At 47.9% G+C, this 25,839-nt stretch overlaps 10 protein-coding genes across 10 annotated transcripts; 1 reads left to right on the top strand and 9 right to left on the bottom strand.

Annotated features, from left to right (window-relative positions):
* Positions 1-462: 462 nt before the first annotated feature.
* LY89DRAFT_375069 (uncharacterized protein) lies at positions 463-1,289 on the bottom strand. The gene is made up of 2 exons (XM_018207083.1): positions 875-1,289; positions 463-815 (listed from the first exon to the last, which is right to left on the bottom strand). The coding sequence occupies exons 1-2, from the start codon at positions 1,255-1,257 to the stop codon at positions 587-589; spliced, it is 612 nt and encodes a 203-aa protein (XP_018061361.1). The 5' UTR covers positions 1,258-1,289; the 3' UTR covers positions 463-586.
* Positions 1,290-3,684, bottom strand: LY89DRAFT_375071 (uncharacterized protein). The gene is made up of 7 exons (XM_018207084.1): positions 3,532-3,684; positions 3,350-3,410; positions 2,402-3,293; positions 2,299-2,352; positions 2,190-2,249; positions 1,838-2,138; positions 1,290-1,785 (listed from the first exon to the last, which is right to left on the bottom strand). The coding sequence occupies exons 2-7, from the start codon at positions 3,406-3,408 to the stop codon at positions 1,514-1,516; spliced, it is 1,638 nt and encodes a 545-aa protein (XP_018061362.1). The 5' UTR covers positions 3,409-3,410; positions 3,532-3,684; the 3' UTR covers positions 1,290-1,513.
* A 506-nt stretch (positions 3,685-4,190) lies between these two features.
* Positions 4,191-7,286, bottom strand: LY89DRAFT_790099 (HET-domain-containing protein). The gene is made up of 4 exons (XM_018223333.1): positions 6,453-7,286; positions 6,116-6,403; positions 5,780-5,995; positions 4,191-5,680 (listed from the first exon to the last, which is right to left on the bottom strand). The coding sequence occupies exons 1-4, from the start codon at positions 7,036-7,038 to the stop codon at positions 4,320-4,322; spliced, it is 2,451 nt and encodes an 816-aa protein (XP_018061363.1). The 5' UTR covers positions 7,039-7,286; the 3' UTR covers positions 4,191-4,319.
* A 672-nt stretch (positions 7,287-7,958) lies between these two features.
* Positions 7,959-9,618, bottom strand: LY89DRAFT_692084 (kinase-like protein). Its single transcript, XM_018216467.1, has one exon. It carries the CDS (start codon positions 9,561-9,563, stop codon positions 8,238-8,240), a length of 1,326 nt encoding a protein of 441 aa, XP_018061364.1. The 5' UTR covers positions 9,564-9,618; the 3' UTR covers positions 7,959-8,237.
* Positions 9,619-10,843: 1,225 nt separating this feature from the next.
* On the top strand, positions 10,844-12,888 carry LY89DRAFT_692085 (FAD-binding domain-containing protein). The gene is made up of 4 exons (XM_018216468.1): positions 10,844-11,121; positions 11,175-11,452; positions 11,617-12,506; positions 12,570-12,888. The coding sequence occupies exons 1-4, from the start codon at positions 10,990-10,992 to the stop codon at positions 12,683-12,685; spliced, it is 1,416 nt and encodes a 471-aa protein (XP_018061365.1). The 5' UTR covers positions 10,844-10,989; the 3' UTR covers positions 12,686-12,888.
* A 352-nt stretch (positions 12,889-13,240) lies between these two features.
* Positions 13,241-17,119, bottom strand: LY89DRAFT_375144 (uncharacterized protein). Its single transcript, XM_018207085.1, has 6 exons — positions 16,357-17,119; positions 15,996-16,300; positions 15,792-15,949; positions 14,215-15,740; positions 13,644-14,146; positions 13,241-13,560 (listed from the first exon to the last, which is right to left on the bottom strand). The coding sequence occupies exons 1-6, from the start codon at positions 16,933-16,935 to the stop codon at positions 13,341-13,343; spliced, it is 3,291 nt and encodes a 1,096-aa protein (XP_018061366.1). The 5' UTR covers positions 16,936-17,119; the 3' UTR covers positions 13,241-13,340.
* On the bottom strand, positions 17,120-18,096 carry LY89DRAFT_767343 (uncharacterized protein; the record flags this gene model as incomplete). The annotated part of the gene is made up of 2 exons (XM_018221755.1): positions 17,120-17,794; positions 17,887-18,096. 2 exons carry the CDS (start codon positions 18,094-18,096, stop codon positions 17,348-17,350), a joined length of 657 nt encoding a protein of 218 aa, XP_018061367.1. The 3' UTR covers positions 17,120-17,347.
* A 34-nt stretch (positions 18,097-18,130) lies between these two features.
* Positions 18,131-18,670, bottom strand: LY89DRAFT_692088 (uncharacterized protein; the record flags this gene model as incomplete). Its single annotated transcript, XM_018216469.1, has 1 exon — positions 18,131-18,670. A coding segment is annotated over exon 1 (260 nt), but the record flags the coding sequence as incomplete, so codon positions are not given.
* Positions 18,671-18,991: 321 nt separating this feature from the next.
* Positions 18,992-19,465, bottom strand: LY89DRAFT_743341 (uncharacterized protein; the record flags this gene model as incomplete). The annotated part of the gene is made up of 1 exon (XM_018220941.1): positions 18,992-19,465. The coding sequence occupies one exon, from the start codon at positions 19,463-19,465 to the stop codon at positions 18,992-18,994; it is 474 nt and encodes a 157-aa protein (XP_018061369.1).
* A 3,233-nt stretch (positions 19,466-22,698) lies between these two features.
* Positions 22,699-24,515, bottom strand: LY89DRAFT_602291 (putative AAA family ATPase; the record flags this gene model as incomplete). The annotated part of the gene is made up of 5 exons (XM_018210237.1): positions 22,699-22,743; positions 22,817-23,582; positions 23,637-23,685; positions 23,752-23,842; positions 23,898-24,515. 5 exons carry the CDS (start codon positions 24,513-24,515, stop codon positions 22,699-22,701), a joined length of 1,569 nt encoding a protein of 522 aa, XP_018061370.1.
* Positions 24,516-25,839: the final 1,324 nt, after the last annotated feature.

Genomic DNA, 25,839 nt, shown 5'->3' on the forward strand with positions numbered 1-25,839 from the left:
AGAGTGTTATTGTGGAGGCGTCGTAGTGCGCGCGGATTTGGCGGTGGGGGATTTTGGGGTTATCATTGTGTTGTTGTTGTCTTTTGTTTTAAAGTGTTGATGATGCGGGTATTAGTGTGGTTTTTATTACCGTTATGAGATGGATGTTACGAGCGAGATGAAGGAGTGATATATAACGGAGGCTTCTCGTTTCGGTAAGGGAAGTGGTTGGAGAGTCATTCGCCGATGGCTGAACACTGCCACATTGGCTCGATTCGTTAGTTGCGAGTGATTATCGTCATTAGGTTCATGTCGACCTAAAGAGGCACTAAATCGTGACTTTAATGGCTTTGACAGTCGTAAGGCTGCATGTGGTTCAACTATGAGAGGGGCATGAAGTAGCCGAGCCCCTGAGCGATCGCCTCGCAAGCGAGCACTGGCTATGAACGCTCAAATAAATCACCATTGTTCAAGTAGATAGATTTAAGGTTTTACTTTTATTCACAATGACCTATTTACGGTCTATATATCACGTCAATACAAAATCACAGAAACGCCTTACCCAACCCGCTAACAAGCAAGATGTGAATTAAAATTGAGAAAGGACTCAGGGATGCTTCCTCTCCAAATGCCTCACCAAATGATCCTTCCTCTTGAACCCCGCCTCGGCGTACTTACAGCCGCCCACCGGACACAGAAACTTCGGGACCGCGACAGGCGCCTCGTGAGAGTGGTGGACTACGACGTGGCGCTGCATGTCGCGGCGTTTGGCTGTGCGGTGGGGGCAGCCTGAGACGGGGCATGGGACGGGCTTGGTATGTTTATTCTCGTGCCGGCTGTGGAGAGAGACATTGGTTATGAATTGATTTGGCAAGTGGACAGAAGGGAAACTTACTTTAAGAGATGTCTCTTTTCGAATGTGTCGGCGCAGAAGCGGCATTTGAAGGCCGGGCCCGTGGAAGGTGGTGAGGGGGACTGGGTCTCCGAAGTTGGGCGGTCAGAGATGGTTTCTGAGGTTGACGGTGAGGAACGATCGGAGAGGAGGGAGCCAGCAAAGGAGGATTCGGAGGATGGGTGTTGGGGTTGAGAGTCGGGAGATGGGTAGAACATCTGCTCGAACTCCTCGAATGGAACGTAGAAATTGGAGGTCCCCGACGATGACATAGAAAGGTCTGGTTTCACTGCAGGAAATGGGATATCTCCCCAAGACATGTCGAGGTTCTCCTCAGGCTGCGGCATCCATTCGAAGGTCCCGTTGTCCCATGGTTCGGAGGCCATGGTGTATTGGTTGATAAATTCGTCGAGGTCGAATGACAATTCATTCGCCTCGACTTCGTTGGTTTGGTTTAGCATGTTTGGGTCGATGTAGGCTTGGTAATCCATGATGTTGTGGAGTCCTTGGACTCGAAAGCTTTGGGTTGGTTGGGCGATCGGCAAGAAGTTTGAGGTAACTTAGCACGAAGGTTGGTGAGAGTGGTGTGGGTGCTAAATTCAGCAGTTTAAAGACAATATACTGAGGTCATTGTGGGTTGGATCATGTTGGTACCAACATGATCCTCAAAGTCAAGGCCGGCTTGAAGTTTTCGAACACTCTCAGCCATCTCGCACCCAAATGACTCAGCAATTGGGTACCAGCTGAAAGGTTCAGTCGTGGAGACGAAATCATAATCAACAGAGGAGTAAGAAGACGATGTTCATGGCTCTTGTCATGAACATCGTCTTCTGATGTCCCCATTGATAGTTGTTCCATGTTGACACTGAAACGATCTCGTTCCGATAACTCAAGCTTGGCCAAAGACATTCCATCTGCAGATCGTTAGCAACGTTTCAATTTTACATTTACGGGTAGATAGCATACCATTCTTCACGAAGATAGAAGAAGTCCCACCAGATCGCTCATATCTTGCCATTGCAAGTTTCAGTGATTTCACCGTGGGGGTGATGACTTTCCCAAAGTTTTCCTTGTATACTGGCATCTGAATAGTGATATGAGGCAAGTCCCAGGTTGTCGTTCTTGCGAACTCCTTTCTCTCCCCGGATTGGGAGGATCTCTTATTAATTGGCCTGTAGAAACGGACATGCCGATACCCAGACTCAAGAATGCCAGAAATCGATGGCCCTTGGAATTCTTCGAAGGCTTGACTATCCGGCATGGTAGGCTGCATCAAGATTAGCTTTTGAAGTAGGTAGATTAAGTTATGTCGCAGTACCCATGCCTTTCTCAGAAAGACCCCAATCGTAGGCACAGCCGCGCCGCAGTTTAGGAAACACTATATTTGGTTAGCCATCTTCAGGTGATCTTTAGAAGGGCTAGCTTACTCTGAAAGCAAAATCAAGAATGCTCGAAGCTGTTGCTTGTTTTTGTTTGAAAGACTGTCAAGGTGTCAGAAAAAGAAGGGTGAGCCCCAGCGGGGTAGCCTACCATAGACATATCATTGCTGTACGCTTGACGGCAGTAACTGAGGGAACGGTTCAACACGAGATATTTGGTCCAGACATAGATCCACAACCCGAAAGGCAAGCATGTCGCAAGGTTGATGAAGGTGTCCCAATTCGCCAGCGCAACGAACGACCCGTATGCCATGGTGGAAAACTTTGGGCAAAGGACCCAAAAAAAGATTCCGCAGAGAGGAGTCGAATATTCCAATAGCAAGAGGTAGTCTTGATTGCGATGAGAAGGAGGCAGATCGAGACTGTCAACATAAACCAGAATGGCGACCATTGTCGTGTACCATGCTACAGTCCACAGCATCCAGGCGACGAACAACTTCGAGGCGAATGATGTGATTGATAAAGATATAGGGTATATATTGTCGAACAAGGTCTCAAGATCATCGATGATTTCTCCACCCATGTTGTCTTTCTGGTCGTTTCGTCCAAAATCAGGGAAGCTCGGCTTGTCATCCTTGACAAGAATATTCTGATCGAAATATTGGCGAAGCAATGATCCGGGGTCGTCATCAAATGTACTTGGATCTTTGTCTTTGATATGGGGGGAAACGCTCTGTCCCAATTCGTGGTCCAAGTTGGCATTTTCGTACAGTCCGATGCGGACTATACCACTCTTGACGAGGGCCAGGACGTATTCGTCCGAATATCGTTGTCGTGTGCAATCAAGCTTGGGACCCCAACAATAGGATAATGCTTCATAAGCAGTAACTGGTTCTATACGGCTACAGAGAAGCAGATCATCCTCTTCAGAGGGACCGCTATCTAGCCAGGAAGCCTGACTACTCAGACTGGAAGCGCATGCAGGGGATGTCATGAGTAGCGTAGAGGGTATAAGGAGGTCTCTATAAGAGTGTATATCAGAACTAGAGTTCATGTCAGTATGTGTCAAAGCAACAAGGGCATGGCGAGGAAATCTCACCTAGGCTGTGCATATGATGTCGATGGCGAAAGAAACGCTATCTCTGAAGAGAACACCATGGCTACAGATTGCATTAGCTTTGTTCCACTATTATCTGCAATTATGGGAGGCCTTCGATTCACAACGCGACGGGAGTTCAGAAAGAATACAGTCACGTGATCATGAGGCTTTCAAAAACATACTTCTGTTGGCCCAATGGCCGGGCGGGAATGTTGGGTTGTGAACAATAGGAGTACAGAGAATGATGAATTAGGGTGGTGGTTAGAGGTGAAATGAGATTTTAGGCAAGAATTTTGAGGATTTCGAGAGCGAAAGGGGCCCCAGGCTTCAAGTACTCTTGACAATGGAGGGCCTCCAAAATGCCAGCAGCCACTTGCATCAGATTGGCTGCTACTCGGCGTTGACTCATGCCGTTCATTGGTGTAAATGCCTGTAAGGCAGCCAAGGCAGACCGAGATGTCGAGGCTTCGACCTGCTGCGCCACTCCACATAAAGTTGCTAAGCGAGGGGCCTCCCAAATGTGCGGCTGAGCTTTCTGATTGCTTGAGATCTGCTGCTCTGTTCGAGTTTGCTTCTTTGGGAGGCATTCAAGTGAGACATATCGCTCAAGTCACAGAGTTCGCTCATCCCCACACAGCTGCTGGAGCTTAACACAGGAGTGACGGTGGATGCAGCGCGCTACGGTTAGGCTGAGTTGACGAACCAGATCTTCCAATAAGTATACATCACGAGTACGAATTTTGGCGGAGCTCTCTCCTTATCCGTCAGATAGAGATGAATCTTCCTCCAACTTATTTTATTTTAGCTTTTCTGCTACAAAACTCTGGGTATCCTAGAATTCGATGTTTCCTGAGCTTGAATGCTTCCAAGCAAATTATTGCAACCCTTGCAATTTATTATGATACTTTGTAAGCATTCATTATAGCCATGTATGCTCTATTTTCAATATAAAGCAATTTATAGTTTGTTGCTATACTATTCGTATTGTATGCTTCTGGCAGTTGGCATCCCAGTTCCCATAAGGTATAGGCTCGTCCTCGTCTGAGAATTCAAGCATCCTCTCCTGCCCCTCTTCGTACGAAGGAATTTTTGCCAGACCAATGCGCTTATAACTTCCCGTCTCCATGTTGCCTTCGGTTTCCAATTGTAGTAAGAGGCAGATAAGGTATCCAGAAGTGTCTTTCCGAGCTGCTAGACAGTGGACCCTGCCATTTCGTCCGAGGATATTTATGTCACTGGCGGGACTGTCGAGGTACACATTTCTGTGCATGACTGTTCGCGTGTCCGTCTTGGTCACTAAATGCCAGGCATACCGAACATACCCATTCATAGGTATTTCGGCCAGTTCAACCTTATTCACGACGCCTCTGACCGTTAAGTATCCAGACTTCACCGGACCGAATTTGAAATTCTCTGAGTCGGGAGATATGTCGACTTCCACAACTGAAATCAGAAGATCGTGATCGGTGATCTCGCCGTAGTTGATCCCATGTGGTACATCTACGGCTGCCCAAGAAAAGGTAGGAGCACGGTAGAACTTTGGTCGCTCGGACCTGTAATAGAATCGACCATCCTCGTATACCGCATCGACGAACCACAACAGCTGACTTTCAAGATAGGTCCTCCACATGCCTGCCACGTAGAAATCATGATTCTCATCGAATGTCATTTGAGCCACGCCAGCAAGCGCAATGAGCTTGTCCTTGGGATTGGTGAGCCGCATCTTCGAATATACTTCTACCACACGCTTCCAGCGCCGATAGATATCTATCTGCGATGTTGGATCTAGGAACGGATTATCAGACTCCAAGTTCCCAAGGCTTCCATTGTCTCTATGTGGTATGAGACTTTTGAATTTGTCTCTTTGCACAATGTCTCCTCCTTGCATCCGGAAATTGTGAAGCCCCGTCCAGCATGATTCTGCAGCATAATGATGTCGACATTCGAAGGCAATTTGATTCTGGCAAAAGTGCAGCACGCGTGGCGCCATCAACCTCTCTTGGAAGACCCAGCCTCTCGTGTTGACAGGTGCGTCCTCCACGTATCGTGTCCAAAATGAGACATCCAGAATCCGACAACGTTCGATTCGAGGCGTTTCCTGGCGTTGGATTTCAGGATTCGATTCGGGGACGGTCGCACCAAGTTGTGCTGTCAAAGCTTGATTCGTTCTCAAAGAGACGGCCAGAGACTCTCTAATCACACCTTCCACGTTGAGATTGATGTCAGTCTCCCACAAATCTCGTGGCTCCCTTTGGAAAAACAGGCCCACCGAGCTATCGACAGCAGCTGTTGCTGATAGATTACAGTAAGAATATCGATATATTTGATACACTGGAAGTTGAAGTAATTAGAATTCTTCTTCTCCGGATATGGGACAAAAGCAGATGGGATAGCAAAGATATGCACAGTTGCAGGACAGGAGATACGTACTTTGGGCAGATTCTCTGAGCCAATCCTCGTACGCTTCTGGAATGCTCCCTTGCATAATGCATAACGAGTCTATCCATATATACCGGATCTTGCTACTAAGTCGGCGAGCGACAAAAATAGCGTCTTGAAACGTGCGTGGTAGGATCTCAATCTTGATACCTTCATGAAAGGACGCGAGTTTGTCTACAGTAAGCGTCGTGAAATGAGCTTTGCCCCCTGTGAGTAGACAGAGTAAATTAGCATGCTTCTTTCAATTGGCTATAAATAGTATAGTGAGGGAATTGGAATTTTTGAACACTCAAAGTAGAGTCGATGCCTTCTCATTCAGAGACTTACAACAATGGCTCAAAGTTACGTAGTAGCAATCCTTGGTGGGGCCATTTCGAAGCACTTCTTCCGTTGATATCAGTCGCACATGATCGAAATCTACTCGAGAATTGGATTCGGTCGCTTCACCAAGGTCTAACAATCTACTCGGATACCAGGAGTCGAAGTCTTCCTTGAGAGGACAAGCATCATGCTCTCGAGAACACTTCTCGATCCATTCCCTGGCTAGAGTAAGCACGCTATCGGCGGATGTGCGGGTGGTACTTGGTGTATAAAGCGAGTCAAGAGTAAGCGGTTCTATCTCTAGCATGAGACTCTGACGTTGATGCAATTTCCAAGAACTCACCGATCCTTTGCGGAGTGGAACTTTCTCCTCTCTCAGACGTCTCAGAAATGCAGTCTAGACGCTGCAACACGAATGTTCCGATCTTGGTCTTATCGACCAATTCGAAATCAAGTCGATAGATTCCATCGTGGCCGGCCACATAATGTTCAGACAAGTAAGCTTCGATTAAATTCAATTGCTCCTCAGATACGCTTTGACCTCGTCCAAACCATGCGTTCCAGCTCAGCTTGCGGATGTAAATGTAAATCTCGCTCCACATATTCTGGGGAACGGGCTTTTTCTTCTTGTCCTCAATTCGCAATAACTCTATCAATAGAATACGACATATAGAACAGCTTCTATGGGCACTTTCCCGTAGCTGTTGAATGTTGGAGTGGTGGCAGAAGTATAAATATTGGAATGTGCCTCTCCACTGTATGTTAGAATGACCGCGAAGCATATCGTAACACACTGTACAAATCATTGCAAAAGAATCAATGTTGACTAGGGAACAATAATGCGTATATACGACGAAAGTACAAATGAGATGACACGACTGATGATTACCTTGAAAAGCTGGGTATGAAAAGTAAAGGAGGTCTATCATTGCCGCCAACCCTGTTGGATGGGCGGCTGAAGCCTTGACCTTCGGTTTCGCTGTGCCATATTGGAGGCATGGGTAAGGGCAAATGAGAGAGCTGCCCGAAGGACGACAATGGGAACATTGCCTAAACTGCCGGTGCGTGAGTCTAAAGAGACATCGCCAGTCCCCATCCGGATATCGGTACGATGTTCAACTAGGTCGTCTTCAAGATCCACGTAGGTTCAGTTCAGTACTGCAGATTTCATACGCTGTTGATCGTTGAATAGCCGCCGAGTTGTGAGGTGAGTTTCACTTATCAGCTCCAGATGCGGCCGCATTAGGCTAATACCAATTCGGACGGGGCAACATTCGATGCCAATGTTGGTCAAGTCGCAACCACAGAACTCACGATGACGACTTCGGATCGAGGATGTACATAGTCGTGACAAAGATTAGCATCGGCATCGGCATGATATCTGCATACGAATTGCTCCCATCCTTCTTGCGCGTGCTAATCTTACAACTGACACTAGGCTAGATGCCTTCGTACGATCAAGCTTCAATGTCTTCGACGCACCAAAATAGATATATATCCATTCATATATACAACACATCAGAGTCCATTGACAACCATTGATTCCTGCAACAAGTTCAACAAACAAAAGTCATCTGAAGTTCCACAATTTGTGGCACAATGCAAACAATTTCGATGTTCCAAATTGGCCAAAGGCAACCCATCAGGCGCGTCGATACACTTCGAGGTCTTTGGTTATAATTGGTCGTCAACAAGGATTTCGAGCCATCGCCCTGCTGTTCATAGCTCATCGTATGATCGCTGGCAGAGCTATACCTAGAAGTATTCTAATCAATACTGGGGAAACAAGGGCTTCTGAAAGGGTTACAGCGATCGGCATCAAGGTTGCAAGCGGTCGGTGTTTCTTGGTATGGTCAACTCGGATGGGTATCCATTGCGATGTTTCATGACGGACAATGCTAGATCGCCGGACACTGTGGAAATGAGGGATAAGTTATCGGGGTTGAAAACGCAGGGAAAGAAAGATCACAGTGAGGATATTGGGTCACGAACAATTATGACGGGTAGGAGCACGAGATGCAAGAACGTCAGCGGCGTGGAGTCTCCATGAGGCGTTGAAAAGAGCGAGACATCCTGATTTGATGGACAGTCGGTAAGTTTTGCTATTTGAAATTCTCCAAGCCTGCCCTCACTCGAACATCTTCTTCCTCAAGCTCCACTTCTCCCCTTTCTCTCTCGCATCGAGCCAGGCTACGACTGTGCTGCTCCGCCACCCGTTATCACAGTTCCGAACCGCGTCTTCGAAATCCGCTTTCTCGGCCCCGCTCTGCATTTCTTGAATCCATTCTGGTGCCACGATCCTCATTTCCTCGCGGAATAGTAAGCGGAGTTGCGTTAGCTCGTATTCCATCAGATGCTCCCAGTACAGACTATTCATGCTTTCGTTGTCGAGTGGTTCTTTTTCTCCCTCATCTTCTTCTTTGCCGTCGTCTAAAGCGTACTGCTCTCTTTTTGGTTCTTCGTTTCGTTCTCTGCCTTCGAGGAACTGGGGCAGTTGGCACGCTCTCCAGAGTGGGAGGGCGGATACACATTCCCAGTCTATAACGCCGGTGATCTTCTCGTTATCGTCGACGAGGATGTTTTGCATGGACAGGTCGTCGTGGAAGAGGATAGTTGTTTCTGGAGGAGTATCCGGGGGAAAGATCTTAGGAAGCATTTTGAGCAGTCTTTTGGCGATGTCTTTGGCGGATTGGGCGTCTTCGATTTCGTCTTCGTCCGTTGAGGTTGAGAGGATAGTTTCTTGATCGGTGAGAATCAAGGTCAGTCGAGCGCGGATCCAGTCTTCGCTGTTGGTGAATGGACCGCGGGGTACGTTCTGGTTGATGTGATTGCCCCAGAAGAATATCATTGAGACCAGTTGGCCTATTGTAGGGAGTGGGTTTTCTCGTGGTTCTTTGATGACAGGAGGTGTTGATGTGACAATATCCAACGTAGACTGCGCCTCGAAATCAAAGAATATATTCCCAACAGCCTCAAATCTGTGACGGAAGAGCTGAGCTTGATACTTAACGACCTGCTTCACCAAATCCCGCTTGCGATCTCCAGACATTTTCCTCCATTTCGACCGCAGAGTTCCACCCGGTAGTAGCTCCATCAAGATCCACTCAAACCCCAGCTCGATCTCGTTCGAGTCATCGAACGCAAAGATTTGAGGTACCAGCATGTCTGTGAATTCGCGCACGAAATCGATAGTTGCGACTTCGCTGTTGGTTTTGTTGTGAGGGTCGACGGGTAACGTGACTCGCATCAGGGCGTTTCTTGTTTCTGTTTCGATTTTGTAAAGTTTGTTGAAGGCGCCGCGGGCGTGGAATTTGATGGTACAGGGAGAGTTTGGTGCGATGTGGAGGTGTTTGCGCGCAAGTTGTTCGATCTTTGCGGTGTCTGGGTCTCTTGTCCAGCGAGGCTCTAGACCAAACGTTTCCATGATCCATTCTAGGCCGTCTTGCTTAGCCATTTGAGAGATGGAGTTGGGATGAAGAGCTGATAGACGATTTGGAAATGTTGGAATATGAAAAGGTTTGAGAAGAAGTTGTGTGTTTGGAGCCTGCTTCTATGTATAAACTGGAGTTACACAACATATCAATGTCTCACATTCACTGGCTCATGAGCGCCTTCAGCCTTACCACATTCGACGACCTACAAGATGTTGTCTGGCACAAATCTTCCACCTTCCTCCGGTTTTTGTCGTCTTAGTCACCACTCAAAAAGGACATTCGTTTAGTAATGGTGGCACTGGTGCATGTTGTGTTATAAATACTAGAATCTGTTGAGGAATGGTTATGTGAGGGAAATTCAGAACCAGGCAAATTGTACTTTCTCACTTGATCGCTCGAGTACATTCATCGCAGAGCTAGATAATTCTCAGCTCTTCCGTGCTTCAGTGGATACCTCAGTGACATTCAAACTTGAGACACGCTAATAGTCTAGTCGTCCGATGTCTCAGACCCCCTATTGCTAAGCGGCCACCTCGCTTGACTTCCCCTTTCTTAACTCTTTCCGCCGTCTGACAAAATATATAAGGATTTTTCGGCATGTGTGACGTGATTCCACTCTCGTTTTCTGTACCTCGTTTAAGTATGAGGTTGTTGGTAATTGAGGATTCCACATCTCGAAGTGACTGCCGATTGGTAGCCATGTGCGATACAACAAGGATGTTACTCACATCTACCTAACAGTCTTACCAATTCCCCAATCCAGAATCCACTCTAATCGATATCCAAGTCATCGAGAATACAAACATTGTTGGAAAGTCCACCAGGACAATCATCTCACGACGCAGGCTGACCAACAATCGAGTCGCCAATATGCCCCACGTTCGGTACGTAGCGGCTGACTACATGAGGGGTGGCTTTCTTTCTTGCGTTTGCAACGAACTTGGACCTCCCTCCAATCTTACACAGTGGGAGGAGGCCCCTTATATCGAAGGTCTAGTGTTCCAGATTGACCTCCCTCGGTGGACAGAAAAACCCGGACTAAATAGACACCCAAGGGGAAAAAACTACCCCTCGCTGCACAACTATACTGAATTGTCAATACTCAACGCATGTTCATGAAACTATAGTCTAGAATATATTTAGATGTCAACTATCTAATGAATCAATTCTATCATTTCTCCAATTTTTGTGGAAAAGCGGTTGAAAATTAAGAGTTGAAAAGAGGGTGGGTGATGCTCGCAGCCATCGCTTAATTAGTTCGGCTTTTTCAGTCCTCCGCGAGCCTCCCCACGTTTGCTCGTCTCGTCTGGAGTCCAAGCTTATAAGCCCTAGCATCTACCTGATTAATCAACCTTCGCATTTACAAGTACATATACATCTAACATCTCGAGCCTCATCCTCTTAAGCTCACTCAAACATATCAGATTGAAAGCAGCAGCAGCAAACATGGCGATCGACAAATCAGCAATCGAAACACTAAAGACCAAGCTCTCACCAACCTCCGAAATCGTCCCCCCGGACTCAGAGAAGTATGCAGACAGCATCAAAAGATGGTCCGCTGCTGCCGAGAAACCTGCTGTTCATATCAATCTCACTCCCATCATCCAGCACCTCTATCTAACAAACCCCAGGGCCTAGTCGTATACCCCACCACCGCCGCCGACGTCTCTCAAATCGTCCTCTTCGCCAAAGAGAACAACATCGAGCTCGCCACCGTAGGCGGCGGTCACGGGACGAGCGGCGCTGCGTCGACGGATGGAGGGGTCTGTATCGATTTATCGAAGATGCGGAAAGTGACCGTGGATCCGGAGGCGAAGACTATTACGGCTCAGGGAGGAGCGCTCTGGCGAGATGTTGATGCGGAAGCGGAGAAGTACCAGATGGCGACTGTGGGAGGGACTGTTAATCAGTATGTTTGACTTTTACTCCACTTTTGCATTCGTCTTAGGAGTTGGAGGCTTTGGGGTCGTCCTCGGGAGCTGGACATCGAGGAAGATGTTCTTTGAACCCCTCGAATGGATAAGCTCTTCGACTCCTAGATCTCTGTCAAAAGTATATACTGATGTTACACAGCACCGGAATCGGTGGTCTAACTCTCGGCGGCGGCTACGGCTTCCTCTCGCCCGCCTACGGGCTGGTAATCGACAACCTTCTCTCCGTAGAAATGGTCCTCGCCGATGGGACTATCGTCACCGCATCCGACACCTCTCACCCAGATCTCTTCTGGGCCATCAAAGGAGCAGGCATTGGCTTCGGCGTCGCAACAACCTTCATCTACCGCGCCCACTCCCAAAAATCGCCCGTCTGGGGCGGCCTGATGATCTTCCCGAAACCTCACCTCGGCGCCGTGATCCAGATGGCGAACACCGTCGTGCAGGAATCGGAACCAGGACCCGTGATGCTCATGGGTTTCGCGGCCCTCCCGCCAACGTGCCAGCCCGTCATCCTGGCCCTCGTGTGGTTCAACGGCTCCGCGGACGAGGCGGAGAAGTACTATAAGTCGCTGCTGGATCTCGGGCCGTTGGTTAATACCGCGAAAGAGATCCCGTACTCCGAATCCAACACTTTGGCCAATGGACCCTCGGCCCACGGCCTCCGGCGCACGATGAAGGGGTCTGCATTTCTCGCTCCGCTCGAGCTGAGCTTCGCGGACACGATATGGGATGAGTATATAGCGTTTATTGAGAAGGTGCCGGATGCGCAGGAGACGCTGGTGATGTTCGAATTCGTGCCGTTCAAGAAGATCCTCGCGGTTCCGCAGACGGCGACCGCATTTGCGAATCGGGGCGCGTATGGGAATATCCTGCTGCAGCCGACGTGGAGGGACAAGGTGAATGATGGGGTGTGTAGGGAGTGGACGAGGGCGGTGAGTAGGATGGCGAGAGAAGAGTTGGAGAGGAGAGTGGGGGAGGGGACGGATGAGGTTACGAAGAGCGGGGAGGGCGAGTATGGGAATTATGATTGTGAGTGTCTTTTCTACTTTTTCTATTTTTTTTGGAGAGTGAGCGGTTTCTGATGTGAGGTAGCGCTTGGTGCATCGGGGAAGACGGTTTTTGGGGTTAATTTCCCGAGGTTGGTGGAGTTGAAGAAACGGTATGATCCTCAGAATGTCTTCTGCAAAGGGCCGAGTCTGCAAGAGTAGGCCTTGATCTTGTTCACGGGCATTTTTTTGGCCCGTTTTGTAGAACGGACACATATGCGTTGGTACAAGAGCTAGAATATATTGGCCTCTTCAACTTCTTCAATCAAGCCTCGAATAGTATAAAATACCTATACCTATACCTATTCATCGCTAAACACCCTCGCTTAACCTTCCTCCTATTGCTTATGAAAAAAAAATTCTCAACGTGCCAAAAAGTATACAAAATCTACGTAGGCTCACAGACTCAGAGAGCCCCCACATAGATGGAGGTTGAAGAGATTGGGGTGATAGTGAGGAGATTATTATCTCCTGGAAAGAAAAGTAGTGGATTTCAAATAAAACGAATCCATCAATTCATCGAAAAGAATTATTATACAGCAAGCAGATGGGAAATATATAAGGGTATCCATGCGTACAGTACAACAAACAAATCTACTAAATCTAAAGATACCTAAACATCCATCCTACTATCCATACAAGTTGAGTTATCCACAGCTTTTATCCAAGCTTCTAGTAAGTACCTAACATACCATACATGCACCAAGAATATACAAAATAGGTCCACGAACGAGAATTTCCCAAGCCCTCCAACAAGAATGCCACACCTAGCCTCAGTCTTTCTTCGATCCAAAGCCCCGTGCCCCTTCGAAGATCATCAAGCCAGCTCGAACGAACTCCCCACATTCGGATGCGAGAACATGACCGAACTCCCCACGCTCGACGGACCAGAGGAAACCTGGCTCCCGCCTCCATTCGCCGTAGCAGGTGGCCCACCAGCGCCCGCGTTTGAATCGTCCGCGTAGAGCGCTTTATCGAGGGGTCCTCGTAGCATCTTGAGAACGTTGCCTGTCCATCGCGTACAATCGTGTACATCCCTATTTCTAACGTTAGTTCTTTCCTCGATGAAATAGTGGAAGAGTGGAAGGATAAGGAGAAGAAGAAGAAGAAAAGAACTCACATATCAAACTCCAACCCCGCCAAATCCCCAAAATGCCCCATGGCCTTGGCACTCTGCGCAAAGCTCACAAACTCCACCGTACACCACCCCGGCTTACTAATCTCCTTCATCCACGCTACCATATCCTCCAACACCTTCCTCACCGCCCCGCCCTCCTTCCTCCACTCCCCATTCGTCAGCACATAGAAACTCACCGGACGGACCGGCTCGAACTTCTTCCCTAGCAACTCCTTCTTCTTCTCATTAATAAAGCGATTCTTGTACAGCGAGAACTGCACGCCGAGACGCCACGAGATGTCCGTCTCGCCCGCGCACGTCTTCTTGTCGAGGAAGGAGCACAGTTCGGACGTGTCGCGCCGCTGCCACGCGTCGTAGGATACGGTGAAGATTAGTTCGGTGCCCTTGGGGGACATGGGTTTTACGATGTAGGAGAGGGCTTCGAAGAGGCGTTTGACGTCCGCCCAGACGGGGGTCATGGATGCGGAGTCGTCGATTATGAAGACCTGTTTTTTTTTTGGGTGGTTAGTTTTGTGTGTGAGGGGAGAGGGGGATGGGACGGGATGGGACGTACGTGATCGCGGTCGTGGAGGTGCTCGAGTTGGTCTGCTCCTGGGAGGGGAGGGAGTTTCGATGCCTTCTTGACTTTTTTATGGGTCATTTTCCATTGGAGGGCTGTGTTAAGAGAAAGGTAGTCAGGTGCTGAACCTCGGTCTGCTGTTTCTGGCATCATTCCTGGGTTCAGAGGCGGCATTGATCGTGGCATTGAAGCATCTTCGCTCGAATCAACCCTTGCAGTGGTAGGTCGAGTATTATCAGGGCTCAAAGGAGATAACGGTGAAGCTTGACGAGATTTGGTAGGGAAGAGAGAGAATCCCAATCGTTTGGAGGATTTTGGCGGTATAGGGGCTTGGTCGGAATTGGAGCTAGCAATAGATCTAGAATCCGCTTGAACACTGTGTCGAGATGCTGCAGAACGAGCGCTTGATTGTTGACTGCTGGCTTGGCTAGTAGCTCGTCGAAGAGTCTTGACATCGTCGAATCTAGAGTCGCTACGCATGGCTTGTCGTTCGGTTGCGCTGGGTAACGGCATATTGATGGCATCCTTGATGAACATGCTTGGGTGTTCGCTAGCTGGTGCTACTGTAGAGGCAGTATCCCAATCGGTATTTGCGTGTGAAAGCCCAGTAGAAATGGCTCTAGGGGGACCTCTATACTCATTTGATATGGTTCGCAGTACTCTTGGCCGTCCCTCGTTTGAAATATGCTTGTGAAAATCGTAGTTGACGCTAACATGCGGCGAGGTGATTGGTGTAATTGGTGATTCCGAATTGATGTCAGTCATCTGATCGGACATTTGCCAACTTGCAAGAGAGCCGGCAATCTCATTGTCGAGATCATACAAACTTTCAGTAGTACTCGCACTCATCATCTTGATGTTGGCTAGTGTAGGACTAGTGATCACGCTTGGCGGTCCATTGATGACAGATCTAGACGAGGGCTCGATCCTTGTTCGCCAAGTCTCAACATCATTTGGATGCCTTTCTGAAATCGAGGATAGACTTGGAGGTGGTCTTGGGATTGGTGGAAGGGGTCCAGTGGGTGGCTGAAGGCGTGGTAAAGGCAATGCTCGACTTTGACTACTACCAGGTCGAGAAAATCCATCTGAAGAACCTGCTGAATTTGTGTTGAGTTTCTGGCGTGCTCTGGACGATACCATTTCGGCCTTCCGCGCCAAGGCCTTCGCGTTAGGACGATCTTCCTCCCACAGCATTTCGTCGACCATCGTGTCCAGGACGTCTTTGGTGATATAATCCGATCTCCTGAGTCGATCCTCGATATCTGCATGGGCATCGAGAACTGACTGTAGTGTCCGCTCGCCGTCATGAAAGCATTCTCCACCCTTGAAAAGAATTCTGTCTGTCTCTGCTTTCCGTTGTTTTCGATAGTCCAGTAATCCCTTGTATCCGTCCGCAAGCCATATTGCTGCCTCACTATAGACGCAACCTAGTGACCAAATATCAGCTGCCCTTGTGACTTTACTGGGACCCTTGACAGCTCTGTCATCAGAGTTGTATGGCATGTAGCATTCTGGGGCTCCTGAAGAAGATTAGAATGTATTGTAATATTTTACTTTTGGGTGTGACCTACCATAAGTTGGAGCAGCTTGCATCTCATTCGAGGTCGACTGCCTATTACCCTTGCCACGAGCGGAGAGTCCGATATCTGAAAACTTGAATAGACAATCAGCTGAATCTAATCCATTACTCAGAACTGATATCGTGTCTGGCTTCACATCATGATGTCCCCTATTCAATTTAAGCACTAAGTCTTCTGTTATAGCATGTGACTTACTCTGCGACCGAGTGAATGGCCTTCAATCCCTTGATCAACCCGAAAAGGCCTTCCCAGAATTTAATAACCTCTCCTCCATGGCTCGGCGGTGTCTCTTTCTGGAAAAAGTGCTCCAAAGATCCCTTGTCTGCATACTCCAGAAGAATGTTTCGATCATTGCCGAGAATGTAGCTACCATAAAACTTTATGATGCTATCCGCATGCTTCACACTTCGGAACCCATTGACTTCTTTCGTATAATCCACTTCACCCTCTTTCGTCGGATACCGTTTCAGGACGAAAGTGTTGATGTTCGGATTATTCGTCTAGAGTCACCATTATCAGTGGGTCCGACAAGCTCACGTGGGTGAGTACTCTTTACCGTTTCTTGTCCAGCTGGCACCAGTTTATTCAAGGGCCCAAATACTTTGATAACATATCTCCCGGCCAAACCTTCGGTTCCCTGTGGCTCCTTGGATGTGATGGGAAGTAAACGTCGTCCAAAATTCTTGTTGACCATATTTCCGTTGAAGGCGGGAACACAGTACATGATCTGCTTCTCGCAAAACCTGCCCAGGATATCTCTATCTTCCGTGATTTCCAGAAGCTCTCTTGGTGGATTAACTGGATCGAATGGTAATCGCCTGTCTGATAGTTCTTCATATTGGGCAAAATGTTCAATCAGCTTCCCCTGCCCGATCCGCAACAGGATGACAAAAACGGCCGTGTGATCGCGTAATATGAAGTCCGAGTCAACGGGCGGGAAAGTTGTCCCAAACACCTCACACAGAATCCGATTCAACTTCTTGCTGTCGTTGGCCTTGAAATAGGTCCTCAAGTTCTCCAGTGGCATAAAGTAGGACTTCTCATCTGTGGTGATATCCTTCACGACCTCGACCCATGACTGGGACTCCCATCGAAAAAACTCGTGCAGCGCGGCATGTTGACCCGACAGTGACATATTTGTTGATCCTCAAGCTGTACTGTAGGTACCGAGCGATGAGGGAAGAGAACCGAGCGAGCGGAGGATCAACCACAGATCAGATGGATGTACGTACTATACTCGGGGATATAAAGGTCTTGGACGTCGAACTCTCTCTCTCTCTCTCTCTCGCACGGGGGGAGAGAGCTAGGAAAGAAGATAAGGGGACTTCGGCTCATTTTTGACACTGACACCAGCCAGCCAGTAGCGGCCGGCGCCACCATTCGCCCATTCTCATTCTCGAGCCGTTGTTGCCTCCGTACTGTCCTGTCCCAGCCCCGACCAGCCCTGACCAGCGCGGACGCTTATTCTTGTTCCTGGTTCCCGGGTGGCCAGGTTGCCTCTGGGATGTTCAGTCTGTCTAGCCCCGCGCTGCCTCACGACTGGGCCGTCACCACCCCCGTCCATCACCTCCGGCCCCCTCTGGCCAGGGTACTGTACCGAGAAGGGATTGCAAAGGGAAGGAAAGGAGGACGAGGACGACGACGAATCGCAGGCCAGAGGGGGCACGTGTGATGCTACTGTTTTCGGCATTGGCCCATGGTTGGTGAGATCGCGGTGGGCCGCCGTCTCGCATGTCTGGACGGTTGACCTGCATTTGCTCCTTGTTGGCTGCACGTGCAATTCGCTTAGCACCCTGATCAACAAGGGAGTTGATCTCCCGCGAGACTAAAATATCACTTTCGCTTGCGAGCAGAGCAGAGCAAGAAACGTGCTCCCATTCGCACTTCTGATTCGCTGATTCGCAGCCTGAAGAGCCCTGCGACGACGACGACGACGATGTCGGGTGTCGCCCAAATATTGAACGACGCACGGCAAGAGTTTGGTTCCTGAATTCCTGAAGGGGAAGGTGTAAAGAAAGAAAAATATATTGAACGACAAGATGAGCTCACGAAATAGGGGAGAGACACAGGAGAACGTTTGATACACCGTGTAACCGTTGTCTCGGCTCGATATCAGACAGAGGGAAACCGTTGACGGTCTATTGGCTTGGAGACAGTTGAGGCGGATACCGATGGCGATATCTGCCGTAATGTGTGTTCGAGTGATGAAAAAGAAAACAATACGATAAGTCTCGGATGAACGCCCATATTGAGGAGAAGGTGGGGGCAGACGTCTCATTTCCCCACGTCGAATCATCTCCTCCTGCAGCAATCACTTTGCTTCGCTTTGCCCTTTTGATATACGACCACCCACCACTGGCGACCATGTCATATCCAGTCGATACTACTGTTGTTGTGATGAACCTCAACCAATGTTCCATCATTTGTCAAATACCTATCAACCCCGCACTCGTAAGACGTAACTCTCTACCCCTGAGCTGATAGACTTGGCATCTCCCGATCTAACTTTTGACGTTGATCTCGAAACCCTCAAGTCAGTTAGGTTTCCAGCGATCCGGCCCTATTCGCCTAGCACCTCTAGTTTTGGGTCTAGCGAAATATGGCGGACGCACCGAGACGAAGAGGTCGACACCGGTCCGATTTATGAAACTGAAGCAACTTCCTCCTCCCTGTGCTGACATCCGTTTCATCTTGAGAAGTGACAAGGTCGGTCGAGGTAACGTGTTATGGCTGGTGACTTCCATTGCCACGGTAGGATCGAGGATGATGGGCATGAATGATAAGCACATGTTATCCATGCTTGAAGGAAGGAAGGAAGGAGAGTTGCGTTCAGGACGCACAACACACACGGGAGCGGACGTATTCCCGTGGTAGGCACTTTTTTTTTGACGTGACGAAGCTTGTGGCAAGTCTAGGTAAAAAAGCTTCCAAGAGGCGAGATCGTGGGCAGCCCCTGAGAGGTCACGTGTTGAGCGAGTTTGGCTCCTGGTCTAAACAATGTTCTACTTCCTAATATCATTGCTGACACGCTCTAAATGTTAGGATGTATCGCTCCTCATTTCATACTCCAAAGCTGGAAAGTGTGACCTAGTATGAATTATGTCGAGTCGCACGTGACCGTGGCCGATATTAAAAATCCAACAAGATTCTCGCCCCAAGAATCATTAAATCGCTGCAAGGATCAGCGAAATTCACGTTGAGTCGTTGGTACTATTCGTGCAGTTGGGATGAGGAGATCTGAGGGCGACGGTGATGGTAAAGAAGCTAGTTGCAGCTCTTGTCCCATATACAAGTTCGCATCGTCGTCGAGCTGGAAATTGAGGGTTTCGATGGAGGTGCGGAATGTTTGATTGAGAAGTGTCTGGAATGTGTTCTCCTGGAATCTTGCAATGCTGGTTGTTGTATTTGTTGCCACGAATGGCTCTCGAAAAGAGAAATCTTGATGGGCTTAACCTCTCCATTAACTGCGGTCCATCTTTGGTTGAGGACGGCGACTGCGATGAATATGGTATGTGATGAAAGACATTTCCTTCGGTCTGCTCGATTGGACCAAGCAGGTTATCCTGGTCTGAACCAAAGTCCAAGGTCTCCTCCAATGCCCCAGATGAGGTCGACTGCTCTGTCGACATTTCGGGATTAGTGCCAAGGGCGGCACTCACTGTCATTGTAGAAACAGCTGTCTCTATGCCATTCTTGCCTTCACACCTTCTGTCACCATATTGTTAATCAAATATGCTTTTGATATCTTTGCGAGTGCACTGATGACATGGCTCAGTAGCATCGCATTTTATCTTTGCTTGATAGCAAGCCCGGCAAGAGCGACGTCGTTTCCGGCTTTTTGCTTTCCGGCAGTATGCTACGTGCCGTTTGTATTGTAAATCTGCCTCGACAATATCAGCATGATGAAAAGAAAACGGGAAAGGGGTCAGTTCAATCAAAGCAAAGACAAAGTTACCTCGAGTAAACGGCTTGTCACAAACACTACTGATCATGAGTGGGAGTGATGTATTTGTCATTACTGCAGCGGCAGCGGGAGAATTTGGTGTTTCCATTTCGATGCAATATTCTCCTGGCTAGTAGTTGGTTTTTTTTTAATTTGGTCGAGTCAAGGGGATCACAAAATGGTCGTCGGCCAAATTAGCTGAACTTATGCTCACGAATCCCAGAATCAGACTTAGATCTCATTTCCGACACGGCTGCCAGTATGATCGAACTGCCAGTTTTGCGGCTCAACTTGGGAGTTGCAAACAGATAATTTGGAAGCCTGACTTGGCAATCTTGAAATAACCAGGTCCTGAATCCCAGCTCGTTTTTTTCTTCCTCAAACGAACATCACAATCGAGAACAAGTTGAAGTGTGTATATGCCGCTCTAGCAAAGACTAAATGGTCTCTGGCGGAATTTCTTGAAGCAGCGGTTGTTGTTAAAGATTAGTACGGGAAAATTATACTATTTATCTACAAGAGGATATTGGAAGTTCGGCGCGATGAAGTCAGCGCAGCTATCAATTAGCTTATTTTGGAAGATTTAAATTATTTTTTTAGTCCTTTGCTTGTCGACGGAGTTGGAAAAGCTACGGAACTCGAAAGACACCTTTGTGTTTAGGGAACTAAAGGAATTTACACCCGATCAGAGCTTGAGTACTATTGATTTTACTCATGCCTATTCTACCTTGCAGCGAGAGGCACTTACTTCTCTCAACGATCTATCTTTAGGTGGTACCATACTGAACTCTGATGTTTGATATTGAGAGAAGATCCATTTTGAAAAGAAGGACGAAGTATTCGTGTTACCTCCTTGGTATCATGGCTTCTAGTGAATCTCAGGGTACCATATGGATGTGACTGTACGCTTCTTCTGGTTTTCATATTGTACTTTCACTAGTCTCATAGAGAGGAATCTGGAAATCCTCTCGCACTGTGGGGACGCCGGATAGGGGTGTCCTGATCTAACCCACTTTTGGCTAACTTTAAAGTTTATCAGCTCCACTCATTCCTTATCAACACTTGATGATTCTCCAGTATCAACGCAACGATAAATATTATTTGTTTATTAGATAGAGGTGATTATTCTGGACAAGAATATATATAAAATTATACTATTTGGTTGAGGATTGGTAAAGATAATGCTGTTTCCTGACCGGAATCTCGAGGTCTCCCAACCATCAAGTTCACGTGATCTCGCGCCGCCTTTGCTCAGGCTGGCTCAGGCCCGGCTCAGCTTCGGCTCATGTCTGCTCAGGTCTGCTTACCCATCTCACCAGACACCGTCAACTTTTAACGAAAGGCCCAAAAGGGGCCCTTTTCCCGCCAGGGATCTCAAATCTGTTCCCACTGTGCCAGCCAGAACTCATTTCCAGACAATTATCCCCGTCTGCCCGTCTTCATGCAAAATGCCCATATGCAGGGACATTTTCTTGCGTCTTACTTCAGGGTGTTTGATGTCGTTCTCTGCGGTTTGCCTGGGGCTCCGTACTCTATAAATGGCTGTCTCCCTCTTGCCTTCACATTTTTTCTCTCCCATCTTCTCACACATCTCTTCACACATCTCTTCACACATCTCTTCACACATCTTCTCACACATCCTCTCACATATCCTCTCACCCATCCCCCCTCCCATCTTCCCAACCTCTTCTCACCCTCTTTTCACCCTCTTCTCACCTCTCTCTCCACCCTCTTCTCACCTCTCTCTCCATTCCCTCCCATTCCTCAAGCAAGACCTTCTTTTCTCGTTTCCACTCCAAATATCCACATCTGCGCCTACACGCTATGAGCACTGAGCGGGCAAAAGGATGTTGGAAAGGACTGAATCTAGACGAGTAGATAGAAGCAGCCCCAAAAGATGAGCTCTCCGAGGACAGGTCTGGGATCGATAATAATCCCGTTTATAGAAAATTCAACAAGAAAACCAAGTTAACCACGGTACGACGCGATGTGGGACTTTTGGGAAGCGTAAGTTGCTAATATTACAGCTGAACGCAAGATTCAGGTGCGATTGACGCCGAATTCCGCAGGGTTGGTCGCTGTTTTATGCCACGATTGTCCTGACTCAGGGATCCATAAAAGGCGCGAGAGGGCCCCCTTTGTCCACTACTGAAGATCTCCCTGCGCTAGAATCCACTATGTAGAGAAGGATGATCCTTATTATGTTTTATCGTAGGACCCTCTAAAAAGTGGTGTCTTATTTAACAACTCCTAATATATCCCTGTACCCGCTAATATAATCATAGCTAGTGCCTCTCCGCCTAGCCGGCAGCAGTAATAGTATCTTGTACCATTTAAAGCGATTATCTAAATGACTTGTGAAGCCAATAAGGGTATGACCCTACAGGGCTAGAGCAAACAACAGGAGTAAAAGAGGTTGATTGAGTTGACTAAGGATCTAAGAGTAAGAGGAGGCGCTGGCTGATAACCAGCCTTTTCTAGCGCTAGTTAGATGATATAATGTCACGTGATACGCCTTGGATTATAGCTTTGCTCAATGACTAATTAAACATTCGTGGTGTAGCTTATTATTAAGATATTTTTTCCCCTTCTCCTTTGTCCCAAGGTCGGTTAGTAACTCTGGCCACTTTATCTAATCACCCTTGGCTCACCCTTGGCTCAGCCAGCTCACCGGAACAGCCCTTGAGCACTGCTCACCTCTCAGTCGCGTTTTCAAGTGCTCATCAATTTGAATGCTTAGTTTGAAGTTTACTACTCATTATTCATTTTTTGTCAAGTTTTGACGATGGAACGATGATTGCGTGGGTATGCGAAATAGGCTCTTCCAGGAGCGTAAACTAAACCTTCGTCAAATAGACCATACTATACTAGGGACTGCGTTTAAACCGTGTCTAGAGGTATGAGCCTCAATCCCAATTTCATTATTCATCAGTGTACCCCACGTCAAGATCGCCTTCATTCTCTAAAGAATTTCCTCCCTTTAAGAACATCAGGTAGATACTACCGAACCAAATTCAGCTTCAATATGGCCAGGTTTTGCAATAAAACAAAGGGGAAGGTAGCACTATCTTACCTCCTGCTCGACCGTCCCTTGTTTGTAGTCAGGATTAGACTTCAAATTCTTCCTATGTTCCAACTCCTCCATCAATTCTGCTGGCACGTTCCTAAGATGTATTGGCACGGCCAGAGCAGAGATCCCGGGCTCTTTCAGAGCCGTCAGAGCGCTGGCTAGGCCAAGAAACACGCTCGTGCTCTTTTTCGCCTTAGCCAAAGCAACCGTGGCATGTGCGAGGCTTATTCGACATTCTGGCATACCGATCTTCTCTGCAGCAGAATAAGCAGCAGTGGCAAGCGGCAGCAAAGTGTTATCAGCTATTCCAATATCATCAGAAGCGATTAGTATGAGATGACGGGTAATCCATAAAGGGTCTTCTCCAAACTCGAACATGCGTGCCAGATAGTAGAGAGCGGCATCTGGATTACTGCCTCGAATGGACTTGTGAAAGGCGGACATGGTATCATAGCGACTGCCCCCACCCCGATCATAAACAAGTGTCTGTGTCATCGACTTCTTGATGGTTGCTTTTGTAATGTCTGTGCGTGTTGAAAGACTCATGGCGAGTTCAAGAATATTCAGCGCAGTACGTGCGTCACCTGCAGCAAAGGCAGAGAGATAGGCTTTCATTTCAGGGTCAAGAACGGGAGGTCGAGAGTGGTTTGGATATTCGAGTTCGAGGGCGCGCTCAAATATGGTTTCGATATCGCTGACGGTCAGATTTTGGAGGGTGAAAGTACGGCATCGTGACAGTAAGGTACTCTGAATCTTGAAAGACGGGTTCCTGCGACTGTAAACGGGTGGTTCTTGTGTGTTGTCGATAATGGGGGCATCTTACTCGGTTGTTGCGCCGATCAAGGTTACCAGCCCTGACTCAACAGGCTCCACTGCATAGGTAGTATGTCAGCTTCACCAGTAAGGAAATAGAAGAGAATATGCCCGTGAGTGCTTACAGAATACTTCTTGCTGTGACTTTGAAAAGCGGTGAATCTCGTCACAAAAAATGATTGTCTTTCGACTGGTCAATTTCTGCTCGCTCCTGGCCTGTGAGACGGTGAGTGTTAAAGGTCCGCAATACGAACACAAAGCCGATATGTACCTCGGAAAAGAGCTTTTTGCACTCTCCAACCCCAAAATTTGTGCTGTTAATTTCTAAGAACCGGCTCTTGACTGTCGAAGCGATCACCCTTGCAATCGTTGTTTTGCCGGTTCCAGGGCCACCCCACAATATCATTGATGGTATCCGGCCTTGTATGATTAGTTCTCGAAGCACACCATTTGGACCAACTAGCTCCTGGCCACAGATTTCGTCGAGGGTTTGTGGTCTCATTCGTGCGGCGAGAGGGAGTTCCTTTTGAAAGGGGTTGCTAGTCTTCTGTTTTTTAAAGGCAAGACCTTCTCCAACAACATCGACAGGATTGACGTCTGAAACACGTGATGGCATGATGGATTCCACACGTCTCTTATTTCCATCGATTGCGTTCCTGGTTGTCGATCGCGACATGTCGACAGAGATAGGCGCGTCTACTGTCGGCACTACATTGACAGCTGTTCGACTTGCTGCGGGTTTCTGGAAGAACGATGACACTGACGATACGCCATCCTGTTGACTAGGTTCATGAGAGTGACCCTCAATGAAGGTTTGACATCCTGAGTCGATATGCTGGTTAATATTTGCCGGCTTGACAGGTTTCGTACAAATTGGACACTCGACCATTGAAAACTAAGACCACAGCCTTAATTGTTCGGCGGTTTAACAGTGCAGAAATATCGAACGATTGAGTGCTATTGTGGATCCTCCAGCGAAGTGAGGTAAGTCGATTGCCTTGCTCTTGCCTGGAACTGATGGATGAAGAACCATAGAAATACAAAATAAATGAGTCACGATGTGGCGACGATCAGCAAGGAATAACCGGTTTACTCTGCTTACTGAGACATTGACGCCACGATACACGGGCCACACAGTGGATATATTTCCCCCCGCCCCCAGAACAAACTGCGATTCCCCACTTTTGTATGACAGGACTACTCTGAAGGCAGAAGACCCTGACGACCTTCAGCACCGGTAAAACGTAGTGTATATCAAAATTTAAGTCAAGTAGCGTGAAGGTTCCAGAGGGCTGGCAAGGAACAAGAAAAGTAATTTTCAATGGATATAGACCCTGGGAAACTACGTACCTTTGTACACACAGACCCAGAAGTGGAGAAGCAGTTCATTCAAGGAGTCTGACAGTACGAAGTACGTACAGTGCTTCAATCCAGGCACACGAGCTTGAAGATGATCATAAGTGACTATTCTACTGCAAGAGGCCGTTTTTGCTGGTACTGCGGAACTGAGGCATAGACTAGTACATATATGTGCAGTGATCTGATTGAAGGCTGTTAATTTAAGGCGTAGATCCTACATTGAAGTTGTAGGCACAAGAATTCAGATGTTGCTATAGGGTTTGCCAAAGGGTCAAGGTGCTTTGGAGGTACAAAGTTTGCTGAACAGAATGTGTCCGAGCGTTCCAGGGATCAAATTCCTCTGATTGGATCTCGGAGCTCAAGTCTAGCGCACAGACCCCTAAACACATCGCTGTCGGCATCATTCCTTCAGGCTTCAGACATACGTGGCGTCTTGCGGCATGGCACTTACGAACATGGGGACAAAAGTCCGTGCGTTCAGGGCATCAGAATCATGAATTTTATTAATTAATTAGCTGTAGACCAGCCACATCGCTTAATTAAGTCGTGTACCCAGAAGTCCTGCTGCTCAATAAGCCCATTGATCCATTCCTGAGGAATTTTGTCCCATTCTTCTAATACTGCTACAACCATTTGAACCTCAGTTGTTGGCTGCCTTAGGCGCCTATGGAGAGCTTGTTTTATTCTCCTCTAGCACTTCTCAATAGGATTTATATTAGGGCTAACTGCAGGATGGGGGAATAGAGTAATACCCATAGAAGTACGCCAAGTAGCACAAATATTGCTAGTAGTCTTGTGGCCGTGAGCAGAGTTGCCGTCTTCCATGAACTGAGGGGTCTTCCCAGGCCCCAAAA

The sequence above is a fragment of the Mollisia scopiformis genome, assembly GCF_001500285.1.
Source record: "Mollisia scopiformis unplaced genomic scaffold LY89scaffold_39, whole genome shotgun sequence".
NCBI lineage: Eukaryota > Fungi > Ascomycota > Leotiomycetes > Helotiales > Mollisiaceae > Mollisia > Mollisia scopiformis.